A 22,362-nucleotide genomic window follows, 5' to 3' on the forward strand; every position below is an offset into this window, starting at 1 on the left:
ACTAACATTTGGTTTGGGTATCTTTATGAAACATCTTACCTTCGCTCATACAAAACACTCGAAGAAAAGCCAAAAGCTGGGCAGAGATTGGAGGCTCAGTGGAGTGCAAGGCAAAAACACTAGAACTAATAAAAGAAACAAACACAACAGTAAATGTAAGATCAATTGTCATACCTTTGAACTCATTTCAACATAAAAGACTTTACAAGTATACAACAAATGGACTGTTACAAAAGTAACTTTTAAAAAATTCCGTAATACTAGTTCTAACTGGAAAAAAGCTTTCCTAACCTGTGTCTGAAAAGAACAATTATGTCTACAATTTTACACTTACAATTATTTTTATACAGCTTTTGTAATAAATTCATGAAAATGCAATGTTTCACGTCTGCTGCTCCTAACAGTACCCTCTAGACTGAAAAGACTAAAGGAAAATACTGTGGTTCGCATACTGAGCATCATAGTATGTCTGCAAGGGACAGGAAAGAAAGAAAACCCACAGATTGCTTTAAATTAATCCTTACTCTGTTTTTGTTCAAATGGTTATTAAAGCAAAGGCTTTTTCCTTTATATACTGTCCAAATTAGATGATAATATAGCTCAGAGAATTTCTGTAAATGTTATTACAATAACTATAATTTGCTATACAAACAGGAGAAATATTACACTGAAGAAAACTATCATAGAACAGCTTTATATGTGCTCTACTGGACACTATGTACTTTGGAAATGTTTTAAAAACCCATGGCATTGTGTTTTACTTACGTTGGGATACCAGCACGAGCTAAGACCTCTGCCTTCATAGCGTACAGCCTGTCACTTTTACTCACGCCAAGCTTTATTTTCACTCTGTCATGTGAATTATTATCAAAGAAAAAACCACTGTGGATCACAAATTCAGCGTTTGACCGAGTGCCATAAAAAATGTAAATCTAGAAGGATGAAAAGAGAAGTTGAAGGGACAGGAAAAAAAGCTTAAGACAGCTCACAAAACTGACATAATTAGAAAGTTATTTCCTAAAAGAGTTACTAGTCTGAGTACAAGATATATTTGGTTATAGAAAGAAACAGGCTTTGTTTTCCGGTATCCATTCAAATGCTGTATATAGTGTGACAATATACTTTAGAGGTAGATGTAAACATACCTATGTAACTGAGAGACTTTGAAAGAAGAGGTTCTTACTCTATACTTCAAAATAAAAATGCTTTGTTTTCTCATAAAATACCCCTATAAAATACCATTTTTTATATGGTATTTTATGCTTTGTTTTCTCATAAAATACCCCTATATGGAAATAAGCATTCAATGATCTTATGCCTTTTAAAGGCTAAAAAATCTGAGACAAGGAAGGCCCATGAAAAGAAATGGTGTTTCTGGGGTAATTTTCCTGTCCATATGTCCACCCAAAAGAGTAACCTACACTGCTGATGAATCAACTTTGCTTTTGTTTTGATGTTACCTTAAGGCACAGATATACCACAGTATGTCGTACGTACATACCACTGTCTGTGTTCAGCCAGTATTTATTTTTGTGTTATACTCTGAACTCGTCATCTAAAGGATATAGGTTACTTAATTCACATTATAGAAGTTCCTAAATATAACCAAGAAGTGTTTAATTTGGGGCTAGGCTGTATGAAGTACACGGGCAAGAGGTCAGAGTAGCACTTGTCTTCTCCAGCATCAAGAGGATGTTGTCCCCTTTTGTTTAATAATGAAACTGTCGATCAGAAAAAGTTTCAACAGTCACAGGACTCCCTTCTTAACCTTAGGGTACAGCAATGCTCTGGATACCTGTAAGCTTCTACTCTTCTCTAGCTAGAGAGAAAGGCACAGTGTCCTCTTATGGGTTCAGCAGTGACAACAGCATTTACTTTCTTTGTTTTCAATTTCAGATTAGAACTATTTATCCTAAGCAATAAATGCTTACACTTGACACTAAATTATAGTAAACATTGTACTGTAACACACTCCTATAATGAACAAGTGACCTGCCTCGTTATGTTAAGGCAGTGGTTAAGGAAAGAGTTGCTAACCATCTCCAGTTTCAAAGCTACGGTGATACATCTCATATTAAAATAAAAGTCACATATCATGCGCAGATTATACAGTATGCTCTTACACTTTAAGACTGTTTTACAAAAAAGACAATTAAATGGTACGAGAAAGTTGCTGTATTCAAGGCCAGTGCTGGACAGATTCTGTGGACTATTTCCTGTAGTAAAAGCAGGGATCATACCCTCTTCCTGCTGAAACTGTAAGAAATAACATCTGCATAGTGCACTAAAAGACTGACACATTATATAATTAAAGTGCCTTAATGATGTCAATAACAGTTAAAGTTTGCACAGAAATATAAAAAAAAAAACAGACAAAATGAAACTACTAAAATAAAAGCAAAATAGAAGAAGCCTCTATAACTGAACTGGAGAGAGCAGCCAGAACAGCTATGTGACTATCCACTGCCAGCTGTGGAAAATTATAAATTGGATCACTTGTGGAAAAACTGTGGACCCCTTTTAACTCATTATACCAGTATTGGAAAAAACAGCAAATATCTGACTGCCATAACAAATTCTAAGCACAACACAAAAAATATACAATCACTGTAAAACTCAGCATAGCAATGAGGATAAACGTACCTCTGGAAAGACATACTTAAAAATAAAATTTCAGACACATTTTTGTTAAAGAAAGAAAGTAACAATACATAAGAAAAATCAAAAGGCTATAAAGCGTAAGGCTGGCAAAATAATACTCCAAAGGTAGTAACTCGGAGACTGAGTTACAAAACATTTCAGGATGTTTTACGAAGTCTTTTTCTGGCCATGCTGGCTGCAGTTGCACAATGAGTAGGAAAAACTGAGTGCTACTACACTTGTGCGTTTAGGCTGGCTGCTGACACAGCACAGGAACCCTCCTACTGGAGATTTCCTATACTCCTGGAACCACTGTCTTCAATCCATCACTAGTTTTAACACTCATTTTTGTTTCTTAGCAGCTTTGAACAAAATACTGGCTTCTGAACTGTTTCATGCATCTTTGCAAGACTCTCCCTTAGTACTTTCTGCTTCAGGATGAAGGGGAATGCACATGCATGTCTGTGTCAAAGGCAGTAAGTACATTTTTAGGTCCTTTCTCATTTTCACAAAGTATAGGAATGACAACATGGGTAAATGACTGGCCACCATACTCCATTTAACCTCTTGTTAAATGAAGACTAACAAACAAACCAACAATGTTAAGAAAGACTCTACAATCTGCATTCAAAGTCATGTCCCAAATCTAAAATATATTTACCTTTGGTCCTTTTGATATGGCCTTTTATTAACCTCATCCAGAATACCAAACTCAGTGCCTATGTATGTCCATTTACCAGTGATTAAATATTTCAACTACTTCTGTAAAATACGAGGAATCAAAACTCCTCTGAAGATGGGGTCTACCAAGTGACAGAAAATATTTATTTTGAAAAATGTGCACTTAGTTTGGTAGCATGTTCCCACAAAATTAACTCACCATAATAACACTGTAAAGTAGCAGGGCTTAATCCACAACCACTCTGCTATTAAAATGCTGTATGGAATTACCAAGTGCCCACAAAACTTAACTGAAGAACAACGATGTAGATAACTGCTCACACTACCTGTTCTCCAGCCTTGAAATCTTGAAGTGCTACACATTCACACCGGTCATCTTCTAAATTGTAGCCTGTGGTGATCTATCCAAGGAGAGAGGAACAAAAGCACCTTCAGCATTTTATATTTATCTCTCCCACCAATGACAAAACGTCCTATTGGAAGCAGATATTAACAATAGAAATTGCATCTATTTCTTTCTCTGCACAAGATAGCATAGCTGGTAGTGATTGTTTTATGATTCCTGAGCAATCTCTTTAAAAAAAAAATCTCTGCATTAAAGAAATCCAATGGAGGAAATAACTTACCTGAAGTGAACAGAAGGCTCTGAGAAAACTACCCTCCATAGACCACAGGCAGTCCCATGCTAAAGCCAGCAGATTGTTATAAAGTTCTGGAGCTTTCAGTCACTCCCATGAGGCCCAAGGGAGCAAAGCAATGACAGCACTATATGCTGTGCTTTATCCTTCAACTACCAACACATTTCTGATCTCAATGAAAAAGGATTAGATAACTGTGGATCTTTAGGGGATAGAGTCTTCAGAGAATTATAATTTACTTGCAAATAATCCCTTTATCTAAAAGTTAAGCAATACTCTTGAAATGCTAAAAGATATTTTTTTTTTTTTATGGTAGCAGGCAATGGAAAAGGATAAACTTTCTTAACAAACCTGTACTTCCCCAAAAAAAGATTACAAAATTGTAAAGGGGTCCTTACACTAACAAGTAAAGCTATCCTAAAAATGCAATACTTTTATAAAGTGACAAACAGCATCTTCTTGAGTAATATTAGATGCCAGCACAGGTTGAGCCACAGGATGGAACATAAGCTGCTGAATGATCAGGAAGCAACTTTTATGGTAGGTATCCTGAATTCAGTCCTGACAGAGCTAAGTTATAGAAAAATATGCTCTTGGCCTGGGGGAAAAAAAAAAAAGAACAACAACAAGAAGAAGCCGAAGATTCTCTCTCAGCCTTCATAAGTGAAAACACACTTTTTTGTAAGCTGACTGACAGAAGTAGCAGTATACCCAGATTCTCCTCTTGGTTGCAGTTTGTCCAAATACAGAACTCCATAAATTATTCTGAAAGCTTGGTTGATGGTTTACACAATAATAGTTTTGGCTGCTTGCATCATCAAGTACGCACTTGTCAGCCACAACGGTGCTTTCACAAAGTGAGCATAGGGAACTTGTCCCTGGTGCAGCCAATCCAAGACAGAAGCTCCAGGCATGGGCAGCCCGGCCCTGTGGAGGCTTGCAGCACTGCTCTGCCTGAGGATCCACCACCACAGGTCTACTATGGGTTTGTGGTGTATTGAGATCAGAAGAGAACATGAGAACCACACAATATAGACTAAAATTTTCTTAGTGTGTAAACCCAATGAAATACTTCTGAATGTGAAAAGCCTGTATTCCAGTCTCCTGAAATGCCTATGGAAAAGGAGGCTTTCTGGGATAATTCCAGTAAGTTAAGAGAAAGATTCTGTCAGTTGAAGCATACTTCACTAGAACACTGCTCATTTTTTTGACTTTTTTTTTTTCCATAAATGCAAGTATAAAAACACCACACACACAAAAAAAACCCTATAAACAGCAGTGTTTCTGAAAGGCTTTTCTATAAAACATAATGGAGTGCTAGACTCTTATTTCCTCTTTCTTTTAATAGTAGCCATGTAAGAGAATTAACAGGGTGTTTACTTCTCTTCCCACATGATAGCTGACAAATTGCATCCCTTTGGTTTTATTTCTGAAGCAGACTGATACATGAATTTCAAGTTGTGTATAAAGCATGCAGTAGTCTGCTTGGTCAGTGATTAAGGATGGACCCAGCCCAATGGGCAAAATGTAGCTTATTCAAAGCTCTGTCAGAACTGGTAATCAACCTCTGACTGTCAAAATACAATCCCACTAAAGAATAACAATGCGAAATGCATGAAGACAGCCATTTTGATATAGTTGTTAGAGCCAGGTTGATCTAATTAATAGTGTCAGAAGCACAAAAAAGCTGGACAGACCTAGCTCCAGTTAAAACCCAAAGAGCATTTTATTATCTACCCCACGGAAAGGGGCCCTGTGGGATAAAGCAAGAACAGGGATATACAGTAGCTGATTGACTTGAGAAGTATTTCAGCACTACATTTGGAATAGACTAGATGGGCACATACTACACCATCTTTTGTTTCCTAATTTCTTGCAATGAAGAACAATTGCCTTCATGTATTTTCAAGGAATGCACTATGCTTAGAGCAGAACCCACCCTCATCTCACTCTACAATAATATAAACCATAATACAGACAGCTTACAGTTGTCTGAACAGCTTAGTTATCTTAGCAGTTTTTCCCCCTATCTCTAATAGCAGAAGGTAACCAACACACAACAATAATAGGTTTAGTAGCTTTTCTTAACCCCTTATCCATATTACGGTTGTTTATAGATTTAGGTTGGATAGACATTTAAACTATTTTCTGTAGAAATATGAAACAAATGACTTAAGTTTGTATATACATACAAAATACTTAGTGCTCAGTCCCTCCCCCACCCTTTAGGATATACTTCAGCATAAAAAAGTGCTTCCAATTCTGACATACTACTGCATTAGCAGGTTTGCCTCCAGAGGCTGGCTCCATATCAAACCCACTGTTAAAGAGCATAATAAAAATAAAAATTACTTTATCAATTTAAATAGAAGTTTGAATGATTAAAACAACATAATAAGCTGCTCTTTTAATATAGACTACTTAATTTTTTTCCCTCCCAGAACCTTAATTCTCTTCCTCTTTCCTCTAATCCCAACTTTGAAGGCACTCATTAAAAGTTGTCTAATGAATATAGACAAGTCTCTGCAAAAGCATCTGAAAGAGATGCCCAGAGGAAAAGGGTACAGGAAGTACTGATGCTTGCAGCTAAGACTTCTATTACAAAAACATACATTTCTGAATTTTATTTTTAATTTCCTGAATTTTCTTTATATTGAAAACTCTCATTCAAGCTTTATTGCTAAATCAAAGTTATGAGATTGCATAACAAATAGTGAAAGACAAGAATCACTTTTAAAGAACAACATGTAATCAGCTTTTAATAAGGAAAACATATAAACAAAAAAAGCAGAACACTTGCAACTTTGTAGCCTAGCCTTAAGTGCTGTATTTGGTACAGTCGTAATTATAAATCACCTAAATGTCAAGTGAGAAACAACTTGCTTTACAATTTGTTCATTTAAACCAGGTTTTTCTTATACCAACAATACTAACATGCTGCTGTACAAACACTCAGGTCAATTCTCATCCAATAGAGCCACATTACTTGAATAGTATGGTTGTATTCATTGTTTACAATAAATAATACTATCTACCAGAAACACAATTGGAGGGTATGAACTTTGAAGTATATATGAGATTGCCTAAATATCATTGATAAAGCATCCTCTTACAGCTTTCCATTTCCTCACTTCAACATTAACTAGCCTGTTGATGAAATCAGGACCTCATGCTCTGAACTAGCTGACAAAAGCCAAAATGTCAACAGGTCTGGCTTTCTATATACATATGTCACCTTTTAAATGTTTAATATGCCCTAAAGTTGTATTTTTGCATTTTGTTTCTTTGATGTAGTGAGAGATGTTCTGTTCTTGTTGAAGTAGGCTTTGTTCTTGTTGCTGTCTCCATAACAAGGCTCTTTGGGCATGGTTAGGAGAGCAGACAGTATTTCTCAGTTGCAAATTTCTAACCACTTTCCCTAGTGGTAGCTACAAGAGGCAGCCTCCATTACTGTCTGCTTTCCTATTCTCAGAACAGATCTGTCCAGTATTGTAAATCATTTTTGGCCTGGAAACAGGAGTAAAACTCATTATGAGGCACAACTCTAAGTACCCAACCACTTCTAAAGTTTTCTCTAGATGAAGAAAGTTCTCCCTGAAAAGCCAATGTAAAACATTTAAGGAACTGACAAACCTTTCCTTCAGATATTATTTTTTTAGGGTCACTTGGGAAGATAAAACACCTGTGTTAAGAAGCATAATGAAAAGTGTTATTAAACTGTTCTACAGCAGTTGAAAGGCTTAATACTTAAGCCCTAAAGCTTTTCAGCTACACTGAAGAAATCCTTACCAGTCCATTAGTATGATTACACATGTCCCATAAAGGTATTAGAGCCAACGTAACTCTGGAACCATCTTCGGTTGGAATCTGGTTCTGTCGTGTCATAACAGAGGAAACTGCCCATCTACAAAAGTTAAAAACATTAGATGGTCAATGCTCAAAACATTAAAATATGATTGATTGACTGTAGTGCAACCTGAAGCAATCGTTTAGGCTGCAAGTTTCCAAATTTAGTTTTCTTAAAGATCACGCTGACTATAGTAACAGTAGAAGGCAATACACTCACAGAAGGAGCAGCTCCTAAGGTTTCCAAGACATGCACATAGACCAATTCCCAAACCATGATTTCAATCTCACCCCTCTCTTGCACTCTTTGCAACAGAACCTTCACACCTTCTGCTACCTCAACCAGTGCCCACTACTGTGTCTCCTTCTGCTTCCCTGACCCTTCACTGCACACACAACTCTCACCACGCATCCTAAATCTGGGGTCAGCTATTTCTGCAGGCTTCAGAGCAGCTCACAGCTACTGCTTGGCAGCAATAACTCTCATCAATACGCAGACTCCTTAAGAGCCAGAATGTATTCTTACCCTTGGTCCCTAAACAGCTTATGGACTGCCTGAACTGGAAACCAGTGTCATCATCTGATACATACATGGTATTTCGGTAAGCACTTCTCTTCAGTTTGCAAACTTTTAGCTTAGATCAGTGTTGCTAAATTTTTTTCGTTAACAGAATAAAGAGGGTGGTGAGGCACTGGAATAGGTTGCCCAGGGAGGTTGTGAATGCTCCATCCCTGGTGGTGTTCAAGGCCAGGTTGGGCGAGGCCTTGGGTGATATGATTTAGCGTAAGGTGTCCCTGCCCATGGCAGGGGGGTTGGAACTAGATGATCTTAAGGTCCTTTCCAACCCTAACGATTCTATGATTCTATGAAAATAAAACACCCCAATACTGCAAACAGATATCCAGGTAAGAATGATTGAAGTATAACATAGTTTAGAGCACAGAGACATCATTCAATCCCCTTCTAAGCCAGGTTAAGCAAACAGAATGCCAGCTACCTATTCAAATGTAAGAATCTCCAGAGTATCTTAATGTTTCAGTATTTTCTAAAATCTGGGTTTTATTTCAGGCAAAAAGTAATATTAAATGCCAAAGGGGAAAAAAATATTTGCTTTTGGCTTTAATACATATATTTGTTACAGGCTTTTTAAGGAGAAAAAATAAAAGCATACAAAAAAAACAAAAAACCATCAAGAGAAAGTCAAAATAATTTTAACTTCCATAGACTCCAAGTATTTGCTATACAGAATTAGACAGGATTACAGATTGCTCAGAAAGGTACTGTCAAATTGAAACCTACTCAATTTCTAAAAAGCAAGCTAAGATTGTGGATAATTTTGATATAAAAACACTGTTTAAAACATAACAGTAATATGTTTCTTTTTAATTGTTGTAATTTATCTGCAGAATTTTAGAACACTTCGCATGTAAGTCTGTTTGTTCCTCAGTGACCCTATCAGGGAAGGGGGCATGCTTTGGAAACCCCACTTTCACAGACTTACCCAGAAGCACAACTCGGCTTAAAAAGTCCCTGTAAGACCTCGTGAATGCCTTTTATTCATGCTACTTTAATTACTTAACAGAATTAAAGCTCTCATTATCTTAATTATTCTTACTTTTATCTAGTCACTCCCTATAGCACCTCCAAGTGACACGCTTCAAATGTACAACTGCAGTTCTCCAGCTCTTCCTGTTCAATAGCCACTGTAAATGTTAATTTTTACTAATATGTGCTGGTAAAGCCTTTTTATAAAAATAAAAACATAATTTTAAAAAAGATTTAACCCAAATCACCTGCAATGTCAGCAGAACTATTTTCTTCAAAAACAACAAATTACCGTACTAATCTCAGGCTACGTGTGCCAGTTAGCTAAATTAAGTGCTCATAATGGCTATTCCTTTGTAACAATTAAAATCTGCGTATTTATTTTATTTTCTTCTTCATTAAGAAAGTGCATCAGTATCAAATCCTACATTTAACATTTCAGTAACAATGGGGCTTTCCCACCACAGAAGCATTTCCAGGGCCCCACAGTTCACTATGTATAAAAAGGGGGGAAAATAATAAAAAGGAATTAAACAACAGACCAACCTGTAGTCATCGTAAGTGAAAGAATCCTTTAAGGGCAGTTTGCTGGTCTGGGAAATGCAAGTTTCATAAAAAGGTGAAAAGAGAAAGAAAAGAGAAATCAGAAATCAGTCAGCAGAATTTCATTATTTAGCTGCCTAACAGATCCTAACAAGAGCCAAATGAAGCAGGAGGCGTCCAGTCGCGCTACAGAGGGATCATCATGCTATTATGCTCTCATACATCACTGTCAACTTAATTTGTTGTGCCCAGCAGCCGCCATAAATCTGTTTCTTCATATTTCAAGACTGGAACACACAGACATTGTAAAAAAATAAAAAAAAATTTAAGGTGGACTGAGTATGTGAAGGTAAAACAAAATCCAGCCCTTGATGCAGCATGGGGGAAAGAAATTAGACAATATGCACACATTGGGTTTCACCAACTTCCATGTTTCGCTCTTCTCTGGAATATCAGTACAGTATTTCACAAATGCAAGAAAAAATACACAAAATTTTCAATTCTTCCTTTATACCTGCAAAGGTGTTATTCAAGAAAAGTTTCATTATACCTCTGAAACAAACCAGATTAAAATATTTGAATAGTTTTGGTGACAAACACTGATTAGATGGTATCGGCATTAATACATCTACACATGCTCCAATCTAAAAATTGAGCGATGCCCTTTAGGAATGCATACTGTAATTGTCATCAACACAAGCAAAATATTTAGGTTTGAAAAATGCTTTAAGAAGCTGCAATAACTGTAACTTTCCTGATCAATTAGCTCATTAAAACTTTAAAAAACACAGGTAGCTTTAAGCGCTCACACACCTTCTTTAGAACTTAGTTCCAATTCACAGATGGAAAGCCATAATAGCGTAAATGTTAACCTTCAGGTTCAATTAGTTCTCAGAGATGAATTGAAGTAAATGATCAAACGGCCATTTCAGAAGTTACAAATGATTTTTTGCATAGCTCTATCTTTGCATGACACTCTTAATGCATGAAGCTCCATGTAGCATGCAGGTTTTTTTACTCTTGATGCATTAGCATCACAAGTGCACAGTAATTTATCATTTCTCACTGTAATGTACTTGCTGGCACTGTGTGCAGGACAGTAGGGGATGAGGTAAAAGTGGCTCAAACCGTAAATCAATTAGAAAACAAAAGCTTGTGCTCAGTGAGCAATTCTAGGCAAATTATATATTACAAAAGACTGCCAATTGGGTGTGAGGTCCCAGGTGCCTGTTTTCCCCTCAGCGCCCCCCCCCCCCCCCCCCCCCGGTTAACCCTTTGGATGGCGTTTCTCTGAAACCTGGCAGAAGTTACAGCTCCAGCGCCTCCTGTCCCTTCCCTTACATTCTTCCTTTTTACTCCCTTTTTAAAACACTCTACCTTTCCCTATGATTTTCATTCATATCGAAGCTATTTCTGGTCATTGCATAACAAATCCCCTCGAGTTTAACTGTACACATTTTACAGTCATTTCTTCTCACCAACGCATTCCATCCAGAACCAGAACTGAACCCCAAGCCAACACATCCCAGGAGGTGGCTTCCCTGCAGTACAGCAGTCCAGACTCGATTCCAGAAATGAAGTCAGCAACTCAGCCTTCAACTGGAAAGAGTAATTCTTGGAAGCAAACACAACCCTGTATTATTCCTTTATGACAACTTAATTTCAACTTCTACTGCTGGTATTATTAATCTATTTCACAGTAGTGGGATGAGCTAAGCAGGGAGTCAACACCGACAGTGAGACATGTAAGCCTGTGAGTTTAAAACCACGATAACGTTTTCATCTGTTACTGTTGGCTGGGGTAAGTCGGACTCTCAGCACCTGAAGCAGATCTTTCACACGAGCGGAGAAGCCAGGCTCCCTCAGCAATCCCCCTCCTTCTTAGCAGACCACGCGCTCAACTTGCGCGGGAGCAAGTCTTGCTTCGCTTCGCATCGCCGCTTCCAACACCGCGCCCCCTCCTGCCCTCCCCAGAGCACACTGCCCGCCCGAGCGCGGACACCCGGTGCCATGGGGCGCCGCTGCCGAGGGGCGGCGGCCACACGCCGCCCGCGCGGACCGTCACTGCCACCTGCCGGTGCCGCCGCGCAACCCCTAGCGCCAGCGGAGCAGCGCGGGCCACCGGCCCCGCCGACAGCCGTTCCGCCGGCTCTGAGCGGCACCAAACGCAGAACTGAACCGAAGCTCCTCTGCAGCGGCCCGGGGTACTATTCCAGCATCGGGAAATCCCGGCTCTGGACAGCCGGGTAAATGAACGCTGCTGCCTCGGTTCGAACCGAGGCTCCGGCAAATTTACGGCAAGAGAAAGACCCGCAAGTACGCACAGAGACAGCCCCTGCCCTTCTCTGCCCTTTGCTGCTCTCCTCCCTCTTCCCAAACTGCAGCTTTCCACGGAACAAATCATCTTCCAAACGGCAGTAATTACTACTGTGATACAGCACTAGCAGTATGAAGGCATTACAGAGACTGTAACAGTGTAAAAGCAGTTTTTACAGAACAAACACATTGCCTGTGCGCAGTCCCTACTATGTGGGGAGCGCCGGACAACATGCTCAGCCCTAACTTGGAACAAATACCTATATAGGAAGCATGATACATACATACATATTGCCATTGTCCTCTCCCTGAGAAATTCTGTATTACATCAGCAGATCGCAGTGAGGTTAATTGTTCATTTGACGTAAGTAATCCCTCTCTCACGAGTCAACTTGAATGCACATCCCATGGGCAAAGATTCTGGATGCCAAACACTCTGTACCCCCCATTTGTGTATCTGTAAAACTTGGGGACTACTGCCCCTATATGGAGACTGTCCAGACACCATTCACAAAAACCTAGTAGTAAATTACAACAAAGGACAAAATACAAGGTCTTAAAAGGCACAAAGCAGAATTAAATTCCAGTGTAGGTAATCACCATATTTATAACATTCCACAGTACAATATTTCATAGTTATTTTAAAGTTAAGATGTATCAGCATATTTGACCATGTTAGATTTCTGACTTGCAATATTTTACTATGTAATTTTAAAAGCCCTACAGATTACAACAATCTGAAGACACACAAAAAAGAACAATATTCTGATTAAAAAATTGACTTAGCATGCAGCTTCTCTTTATAGTCCCTTGGTAAAAATGAAATCTCCCTAACAAACACTTAATAAAACCTGTCAATAAATCTAGAAAGAAAAATGACACAAATGCATTAAGTATTAAATACCCTTGAAAAAAGTCACATATTCCATGAATTTTTGATGTACTATCTTGACATTAATGTAAAACCTTGATATTTATAATTGACAGATATTTAATAAAGTATAGAAGATGACTGCTGCACAGCATGCAAATTGCTTGGGTTGATCAAAAAAGATACAGACATATTTAAACTAAACAAACACTTAATACATAGAAAAAATCAGATCTAGCTTTTATAGGTTCACACAGCTAGGTCTCTACAGATTAGCTTTGAAATGTGACATTCTCCACTGCATGAACCCTAATTTTAACTTACCAAGTCTTTATGAAGTAGTTTCAAAAAGTTGGGAGGGGAAGCTTTAAATAAGAAATGGGAACATGAAAATGTGAATATATTCATTTAGATGCAGGTCCTGACATTCTATTGAAAGAGTTATTATAAAGAACAAATACCATCTATTTCGTTACCCTTTCTGTGAAAATATTGTCAGAGCTGGCAATCAGGGTGACGACCACTGCAAAAACAAATAGTGGCACGCTGAATTTCATTTTCCTCCTGATGCTGCTTTTCCTAAAAAAAAAAATAAAAATAAAAAATGCTTCTTCCCTTTCAACGTTCCAAGCCTTCTTTGAGACATTTGGAGGATATCTCAAAATAACCAGAAATATTAAAAAGTAACAGTGATTGCTGCCAGATTGTCTGCAGCCACTGCGGAAAGAGACAGACTGTTATTCTAGTCACCTAAAACACTATCAGACTAGAAGCCAGTTACTCAGTATGGCAACCAGAGAAAAAGGGGGGAGTGGGAGCCAGGGGGAGGGAAGAAAACAAGGAAAAGACACTTTCAGACATTTTTCTGGGAAGCAGTAATATCCAGGAGTTTGTATCTCACATTTAATGTCTCACAAGAAAGCACAACTCCTGATGCCCCATAGGGGCCTTTGGGCTAATAATCTCTCCCCATCACATCTTTGGATGGACATCACAAGCTAATGATTCTCAAGTCTTATAAAGTAGATGCTAGAGGACTCCTCCACTTCTGAAAAGTGCTTGATTTTCTTTGGATAGCATCAAGGTTTCAGTGTGGAAAGGGTGGGTGACTTTCCAGCTGAGAAACCATCATAACCTTTACTTCTGCAATTCAGCTTGTGAGGGCATTAACCTTCTGTAAAAGAGTGGCCAGACTATTAGAGGCAGTAACCTCATTCAGTCACAAAATGCAAAAGCTCATTTATCAGAGCTCCTAATTTGATGAGGAATTTCCACTAAAATTAAATAATATTTGCTCATTTACCAAGTGATGCAAAGCACAAGTCCTATTACTGTAACATGCAATGCAATGTCTTGAGTAAAAGTTAAAATTAGTGTACAGGATTACACAGTGTTAAATTTGTGTTCATATCTGGGCTACCACATGCCTTGAAAAGAACTGATGTATTTTGGTGTGGAGTCATTTTGGCCAGTATATTCCATTGTGCCATTAGCCCTTGTATACTCTGGGTAAGAAAAGAAATTAGGTTTAAAGATGCTATCTCAGCTGAGAGAAGCTGACCATCAGAGCCATCTACTATTCCACTGCAATACATAACTAAAAATGCCAACAATAAAATCCTTGGTTTTGTTGGTTTCCTGAGTTTCTAGACAAAAGCCTGTTGGATTTCTGTGAAGCATATCTCAAGTACTCACAAGTCCAAGGCAATCTCTATATCGGTATTACTAAATCAGATTTCAATATTCCCAAAAACCTCCCTCTTGTGTACCACTGAAGTAGTGACAGCTCCATTTCTAACTCAGGAAAGCATCAAACCAAGTGCTGAGATTACACTGAAGTCATCAGTCCATTCCCCTTCCAGTCCCCAAAACACTAAGGGTATGGGGGTTAAAGCCAGTGAAAGCCAAAACCAGTTTAAGCTTATACCTTATTAACTTTTATTCCTTTGAACTTCAAGCCTAAGGGTTTGTTCTTTTTGACCAAACAACTTTTTCCTCCCCTTCTATGTGGATTCTCCCCTCTTTCCAGCATACTCATTAACATTGGGAGATTTTGTTATGAGCCTTGCTGGATGTTACTTGGTTTCAGGCCAATGTGTAGGTGTACAAAAAAACAAACACACACAACACACACACTTTCAGGGCCAGAAGCAGGAAGATCTGTCAGCATTTGCTGGTTACTGTCCCTTTCCCTGCTTTGGAAATCCTTTGAAGCAGCAGCCTTGAAGAGAAACGCCTCTCTGTGGAGCTGCTGAGGCTTTAACTGCCCTAAAGCTAAGTAAAATAAAGAATTTAGAGTGGAGGATCCTAGTGATCTATCAGGATACAAGAATTCACTTTATTCATTGGATATAAGATGCATAAGCTAATGAGGTAAAGTCAGTTCACTCACAGGAAAAAAAGGCAAGATTATTTTACTTTGTAATAACAGATTATAACTACAGAAGAACGCTTTGGAATTTTCAAACAGCCTAATTCATGAAGCGCTAAGAATTAGGTCCACAAACTTGTGCTGTTATATGACTTTTCTAAGGGAAGAAAGATCATCCTACTTTGCAAAACCTAATAGAACAAATCTTACAATTAAAAAGGTGCCACAGGATTGAAACTTATTAAATCTAAATAACATTCTTGCTTTCTTTATGTCAACAATTTTTATTTACTTTCTGCCAATATACACAAGAAAGTACTATTCCAGGCTATTAGGGGATTCATGTAGCAGAAGCAGAGTGGAATGACTCCTCCTGGGGCAGTGGAATTTAACTGCACAGTCCCTTTTTCTGTACCATCTACCTGCAAAAATTGTTTTTAGTTAATGCGACAGCAGTGGCATAACAGACAACTCAAGCCATGTCATCAACTACTAACTTGGGAGTCTGAAGGACTGAAAACCCACTTTACATGCAAAGTGGACGTTACCATTTGGATGATAGAGTACACAGTCATTTTGAACCAGCTGCAAATGAGTACCCTGCCTACAATCCTGTGGCATTTCCTTTACCAAACAGAGGCACGACAGTGATGGACTTCTTAACATGTATTTCTTGCTCACACCATTACAGAAACTTCCTAACATACAAAATTCTAAAATACTATATTTTCCCAGAAAAGAAGGTACTCAGATATGACACAAATTTGTCTATACCTTTTCCTATCCTTTCACAAAATCACTTAGCTCTGAATGTAGCTCCACAAGGGGGTGATGGGATGAAGTGGGAGGGCAATCTGGCCTAAGACTGGACATGTTCTGTCATCATTATACCACCCTCCCTCCTGTCCCCAGTCATGTTAACAGAAAGACACACTACGTCCATTTTCTTGCATGGCAAATCTCCTAATAAAATATGACTTTAATATTCATGTTGAGCCTTAGACTCATAGGTTCAGTCTGCAATGCTTCATTCGCACAGTAAGATACAGTAAGGTACACTAAGACAGCTACAGAAAAAGGCTTCCTCACAAAGGTCTATGCCTGTATACCATAAGATGTCACTTAGCCTTTAGTCTCCTCCTGAGGTACAAGGTTTAAGCTGTTCATTTTGTTCAGTGCAACACGTGCACTATGTTCATGCACAAATTCATCCCACAATTCTACTACTAGTTCATTAAATCACAAATAAAATGCTGCGATGGAAAGCCTGAAGTGAGCTGCTTTAAAAGGATAGGGACAACATTTCCTATTCACAACCAGTCCACATCCAAAGAGTTTGCTAACAAGCATTAATATTATGTAGTATGGCCAAAATCTTGTTACCTGTGAATCAACTACTCAAGGTTACAGATCACATCAGAAGCCACTGAGGTGGAAGCTTGGATCATGATCATCTTAAAACCAAGGTATGGCGCTGCACAACCAGCATGGCACACGGGGGCATAGTAAGCTCTGGAACCAGATGTACTAAGACTATAGTACCCACACATCCTAAAAACTTACCACTTACTCTTCAACTCGCATTCAAACCATAGTAGAAGAAAATAAACTTAGCAACATATCAATCTCCTACTGTGTGGAGTATTAGCATTGGGTCTGACTGAAGAGGATAATCCACTTTGTAATTTAGTTAAATTACTAATTTTAACAAAGACAAGTCCCCTGTATAATTTTGCAGTGCTTAAAGAATACATCCTTGGAGTATTCCATTCTAAGAAACATCAGCCTGTTATCATATTTTAAATTTATGGAACATTTGTAACTACCGTTATATCAGGAAGAATATTAAATCTGCACAGTAAGTACAAACTTTATATGAGAAAGTATACTTGTAAATGTGTGATGATCTCCTGATGTCTGCTGAGGCACTCACTTCCACAAAAGACACAGACAGCATCTCTGGGGATAAACTCAACTGCCCCAGAGAGTGCAACTCAGTTAAAAAATAAAAATAAAAGCAACCAACAGATGAGCAAACAAAACCCCCTCTCCACTCTATTGCCTGTAAAAACAGATGCTTATCTGCATTCTCAACCAGGAGAGTGGTAGAGAACTCCATCTTCCAAAAAAAAATGCTTTAAAAGCCCATAATACTAACAACAGAACATATTATTCCTCCCAAATGGAGTTTAAACTGTGCAGAAAAAGATTTTGTTTAGCACTGGCATATACGTTTTGAAGTGCATCTCTGCTACTCCAGAGGAAAGAGGGCATTTATGCTGGTATAACAGAATCCTAACCACTCAATATATAAAATAAATTAAAACCTACTGACTAGGAGATCTTAACAATGAAATGTCCGAATAAAGATAACATCTATATCCAGAAAGAAAGACATGTTTTATCCATCTGTCCTCCAACTTTAAAACATTTTGACTGTAAGAAATAGAAGACATCAAGTAGGACATGCCTGTATTCTGATATAGGCCAGCATGGTCCAACTGGCGCCCATCGGCTGAATCTGGACCACAGGATACCTCCATATGGCCTGCCACCTTTTCCTTGGAGGAGATAGGGAACAGCTGTTTGTGGAGCAAATGCTGCCCGAACAGCCGAACACCTCCTCCTGTGTCCGGCTGGCTGAAAGCCCAGAGCTGTCAATGTGTTCCTGTGGAAGGCAAGGAAGGAACAGGGGAAGAAGGCAGCAGACCTCCTACTCACACAAGAACTTGAGCTCTTCATTTGTCTGAGATGGCCAGACGCAACCCGGCGAAGCCTGTAGCTGCTTCTGCAATGGAAAGGGGCAGCCACAGGAATGGCCCAATGAAGCCCAAGGACCTGCCAATACTGTAGTCATAGCTGGGGGTGGGATACATCAGAACCGACATAAAAATTAGAAATTTGGCACATGTTTGCAAAATCTAAACCACCTTACACTAACACTAAGTGGTACAAGCATACAGTCAATCTTGAGTTTGCTGCCAGCAAAACAGATTAATACAATATTTTGGCCTGCACAGAGAGGAAGAACACAGAAAAGCATAAATATGTTCCATTATTAACCGCCTATTGATTCATTATTGATCAAGCAGAACAACTCAGGTGTTGAAATTCAGACAAAGCAAATCAAATAGCAACACTATTACACCTTTGTAACTGCCCAATCAATGGAATTTTAAATCCCTCCTTAAGGTGACATGTATAGTAGACAAGGGAACAAAAGGGAAAGATTTTATAGGGATTACAACTGTGACATCTATCCTGTTTTTTAGAGTGCCACTGACATAACTTCTGGAAAAGGCTATTTGACTGGCATGCCAATTAAGTATAAATCAAGTGTGTGTGGGGGAAGTGAGAACCCCAAGGACCTACCTGATACATGATCAAAACTGTAATCTGCTTCCAAATACATTTGCTTTTGATTGCGTATTGGTTGAACTCCTTAGAAGCATTAAAATATTCTCTATTAGGTCAACTTAAAAATAATAAACAGCTTCCAAACATTTGAATATCTTAGAGTGTTTTAAAAGGCAGTATAGTTCTCTGCATTCAACTCCAACGTTATTTAGCACATGGAAGTTAAATGGTGGTATCTTAAAGCCAAGTACAGAGAGACACCAGACGCTGTACTTCACGCTGACCTGGAAAATCATATGCTTATTGGAATAGGATAGATTAGAAACAGAACAGAAAAATAACGAAAGAGCAGCATAAGTCATATTGAAAGTATCATCACAACTTCAAAAACTGGTGTCAAAATTAAGCTAGAGACGTGAAATCTCACCTAATATACCCAATATTGACAAGTCAAATGTGATACCAGATTTTAAAGATGCTATAACATTATTTTGAGATCTAGAACTTCATGTGCTAAAAATGTCCTAGCTAAAATGATATTCCAGTGCCCAACAGCTAATAACTGGATTTTAGAATTTCATTCACACTAAATCAATTAGTCAAATTTTATATGAATAATAAATCAAATTTAGTATCTGATCAAAAGGGATTACAGCCTCCAGGAAATGAAGTTCTCTGTCCAATAGTGCACACAAACAGATCAAAACATCTCTGGATAGATTCCTGCAAGGACTGTATTCACAATGGGTCTACAATAACACTTTCAGAAGCGCTGTCCAGATGTCAGTATGCAGTAGTCAGAAAACCGGTATGAGTGCTCCTATGGAATACTGGATACAAACCAGATGACAGATAGTATCTGAAAGTATTAATGACTTCTACCAAATAAGATTCTATTTAAAAAAAGTGTGATTCATGGGGCAGCTTCTGCTTTCTTGAGTAACAGTAGCTTAACAGAAGGCAAAGAAAGCATTTGCAAGTATTTGCTCATTAATTTAGCAAGGAAACATAAAACTGAGTCAAAGAAAACCCAATTTCCTTGCTAAAATGTTACATAAACAGGTGTCTATGCTTTCTCCATTTGTTTTAGTTCTAAAATTCTTACTGGCCTGTCTTGTGTACTGGGGAGCCCAGCACTGGACACAGTGCTCTGAGTGTGGCCTCACCAGTGCTGAGCAGAGGGGAAGGATCACCTTCCTCGACCTGCTTGCAACACTCTTCCTCCTCAAGTGCAGGACTTTCTACTTCTTGCTGAACTTCTTCAACTCTCAGCCCATTTATCCAGCCTGTCAAGGTCCCTGGATGGCACCTCCCAAGGGGCTGAATGAGGATGATGGGCTTGTAGCCCCCTGGGTCCTTCTTCCTGAAGACAGGGGTGGCATTTGCTCTCCTCCAGTCCTCAGGCATCCCTCCCAGTCACCATGATCACTCAAAGATCACCAAGTGTCAGATTCATAGAACGGTTTGGGTTGGAAGGGACATTTAAAGCTAAGCTAATCCAGCCCCCCTGGCAGCAAGTATGGGCATACTCAACTACATCACGTTGCTCAGAGCCCTGTCCCACCTGACCATGAATGTTTCCAGGGATGGGCAACCTGTTTCAATGTCTCACCACCCTCATCATAAAAATATTTCTTTATCTATCTAAATCTACCCTTTTAATTTAAAACCATTACTCCTTGTATTGCAACAAGCCCTGCTAAAAAGTTTGTCCCCATCTTTCTTGTAAGCCTCCTTTAAGTACTGAGAGGCCACAATAAGGTCTCTTCATAGCCTTCTTTTCTCCATGCTGAACAACCCCAACTCTCTCAGCCTGTTTTCATAGCAGAGTTGCTCCAGCCCTCTGATCATCTTTGTGGCCCATCTCTGGACCTGCTCCAACAGGTCCATGTCTTTCCTGTGCTGAGAGCTGGACGCTGTAATCCAGGTGGGGTCTCACCAGAGTGTAGTGGAGGGGCAGAATCACCTCCCTTGAGCTGCTGGCCATGCTTCTTTTGATGCAGCCCAGGACTGGCTTTCTGGGCTGTGAGCTCACACTGGCAGCTCACGTACAGCATTTCATTCATCAGTACCACCAAGTCCTCCAAAGGGCTGCTCTCAATACCTTCATCCCCCAACCTGTCTTGATCCTAGGGATTGAGTGACCCAGGTGCAGGACCTTGGCACTTGGCCTTGTTGAATCTCAGGAGGTCCACATGGGCCCACTCCTCAAGCTTGTCCAAGTCCCTCGGGTTGGCATCCCATCCCTCAGGCATATGAGTCACCTCACAATAACATCAGACAGCTCTCCCAGCACTTGTGGGTGCATTCCATCAGGGCCCATGGACTTGCCTTATGTCTGGTTTGCTTAAGCATTCCCTGACCCAATCCTCTTCCACTAAGGGTATATTTTCCTTGCTCCAGCCCTATTTCCTGGTGTCCAGGAACTGGGACTCCTGAAGGCTGCTCTTGCCAGTAAAGATTGAGACAAAGGTGCCATTCGGTACCTCAGCTTTCTCCCCATATTCTGTGTCATCAGGTCCCTTGCCCTATTCAACAGAAGGCTCATATTTCCCATAGACATCCTTTCTGTCACCCATGTACTTACTGAAGCCATTTTGGCTGCCTTTCACAATCCTTGCCAGGTTTAATTCCTGCTGAGCTTTTGCTTTCCTAATCTCATCCCTGGATAGTTGGACAATATTTCCATATTCCTCCCATGTTGCCTGTCCGTGCTTCCACCCTCTGTATGCTTCCTTTTGGTATCTTAAGTTTTGCCAGGAGCTCCTTGTTAATCCATGCAGGTCTGGTATTTTTGCCTGACTTCCTGCTCATGGATTCACTGCTCTTGAATATGAAGGACACAGTCCTTCAATATTAACTGGGTTTTCTTTCTTGGGTCCCTCTTTCCTCCAGAGCCTTATCCCATGTTACTTTTCCAAGCAGCTCCACAAAGACACCAATACTGCTCTCCTGAAGTTCAGCACTGTGATCTTGCTTTTTGCTCTGCTTCTTCCTTTCACGCTCCTGAACCCCACCATCTCGTGGTTACTGCAGCTGAGCTGTCTTTGACTTTAAGATCCCCAACAAAACTTTCCTTGTTTGCAAGTATGAGGTCCATGAATGTGACTAGCCACTCTCCTCATTGGCTTCTCTATTGCTTGGGTCAGCAAGATGCAAGAAGTGCTTTCCACGAAGCCCCTGGATTGCTTATACCCTGCTGTGTTTTCTCTTTAACAGATACTGGGATGGTTGAAGTCCATCCATGAGGACCAGGGCCTGCAAACATGAGGCTATTTCTAGCTGTATGCAGAAGGCTTCATCCACTCTTTCCTTCCTCCTGATGAGGCAGCCTATAGCAGATACCCACTACAGAGTCACCTATATTGTTTTCATTGGGTTTTTTTTTGTTTGTTTTTACAGATGGCTAGCTTGCTGGTGCCCTTCAGAAAAATCTGCAGTCCCACAGTGGTCTAGAGACTACAGGCTGAAAGCACTGTCTAAAGCAATGTCAAATTGCCATCCTGGACAGTCCTGCAAACTGATCCTTCTTCCAGTGCATGAGAGGCAGCTA

At 39.4% G+C, this 22,362-nt stretch overlaps 1 protein-coding gene across 3 annotated transcripts in view; it reads right to left on the minus strand.

Moving 5' to 3' along the window:
• Positions 1-22,362, minus strand: part of SETD3 (SET domain containing 3, actin N3(tau)-histidine methyltransferase) — a 61,339-nt gene that overhangs the window by 5,100 nt on the left and 33,877 nt on the right. For 2 of the 3 annotated variants that reach the window (XM_061463963.1, XM_061463961.1), the window contains 5 exons: positions 9,898-9,944; positions 7,749-7,863; positions 3,648-3,722; positions 766-932; positions 40-125 (listed from right to left, as the gene is read on the minus strand). In XM_061463963.1, the coding sequence (XP_061319947.1) occupies positions 40-125; positions 766-932; positions 3,648-3,722; positions 7,749-7,863; positions 9,898-9,944 (490 nt within the window). The remainder of the gene's footprint in view (positions 1-39; positions 126-765; positions 933-3,647; positions 3,723-7,748; positions 7,864-9,897; positions 9,945-22,362) is intronic. The other variant, XM_061463962.1, reaches the window with a different exon arrangement.

The sequence above is a fragment of the Pezoporus flaviventris genome, unplaced genomic scaffold, assembly GCF_033815535.1.
Source record: "Pezoporus flaviventris isolate CSIRO_AGI_PZ_B2104156 unplaced genomic scaffold, CSIRO_AGI_Pfla_v1 ptg000036l, whole genome shotgun sequence".
Lineage (NCBI taxonomy): Eukaryota > Metazoa > Chordata > Aves > Psittaciformes > Psittacidae > Pezoporus > Pezoporus flaviventris.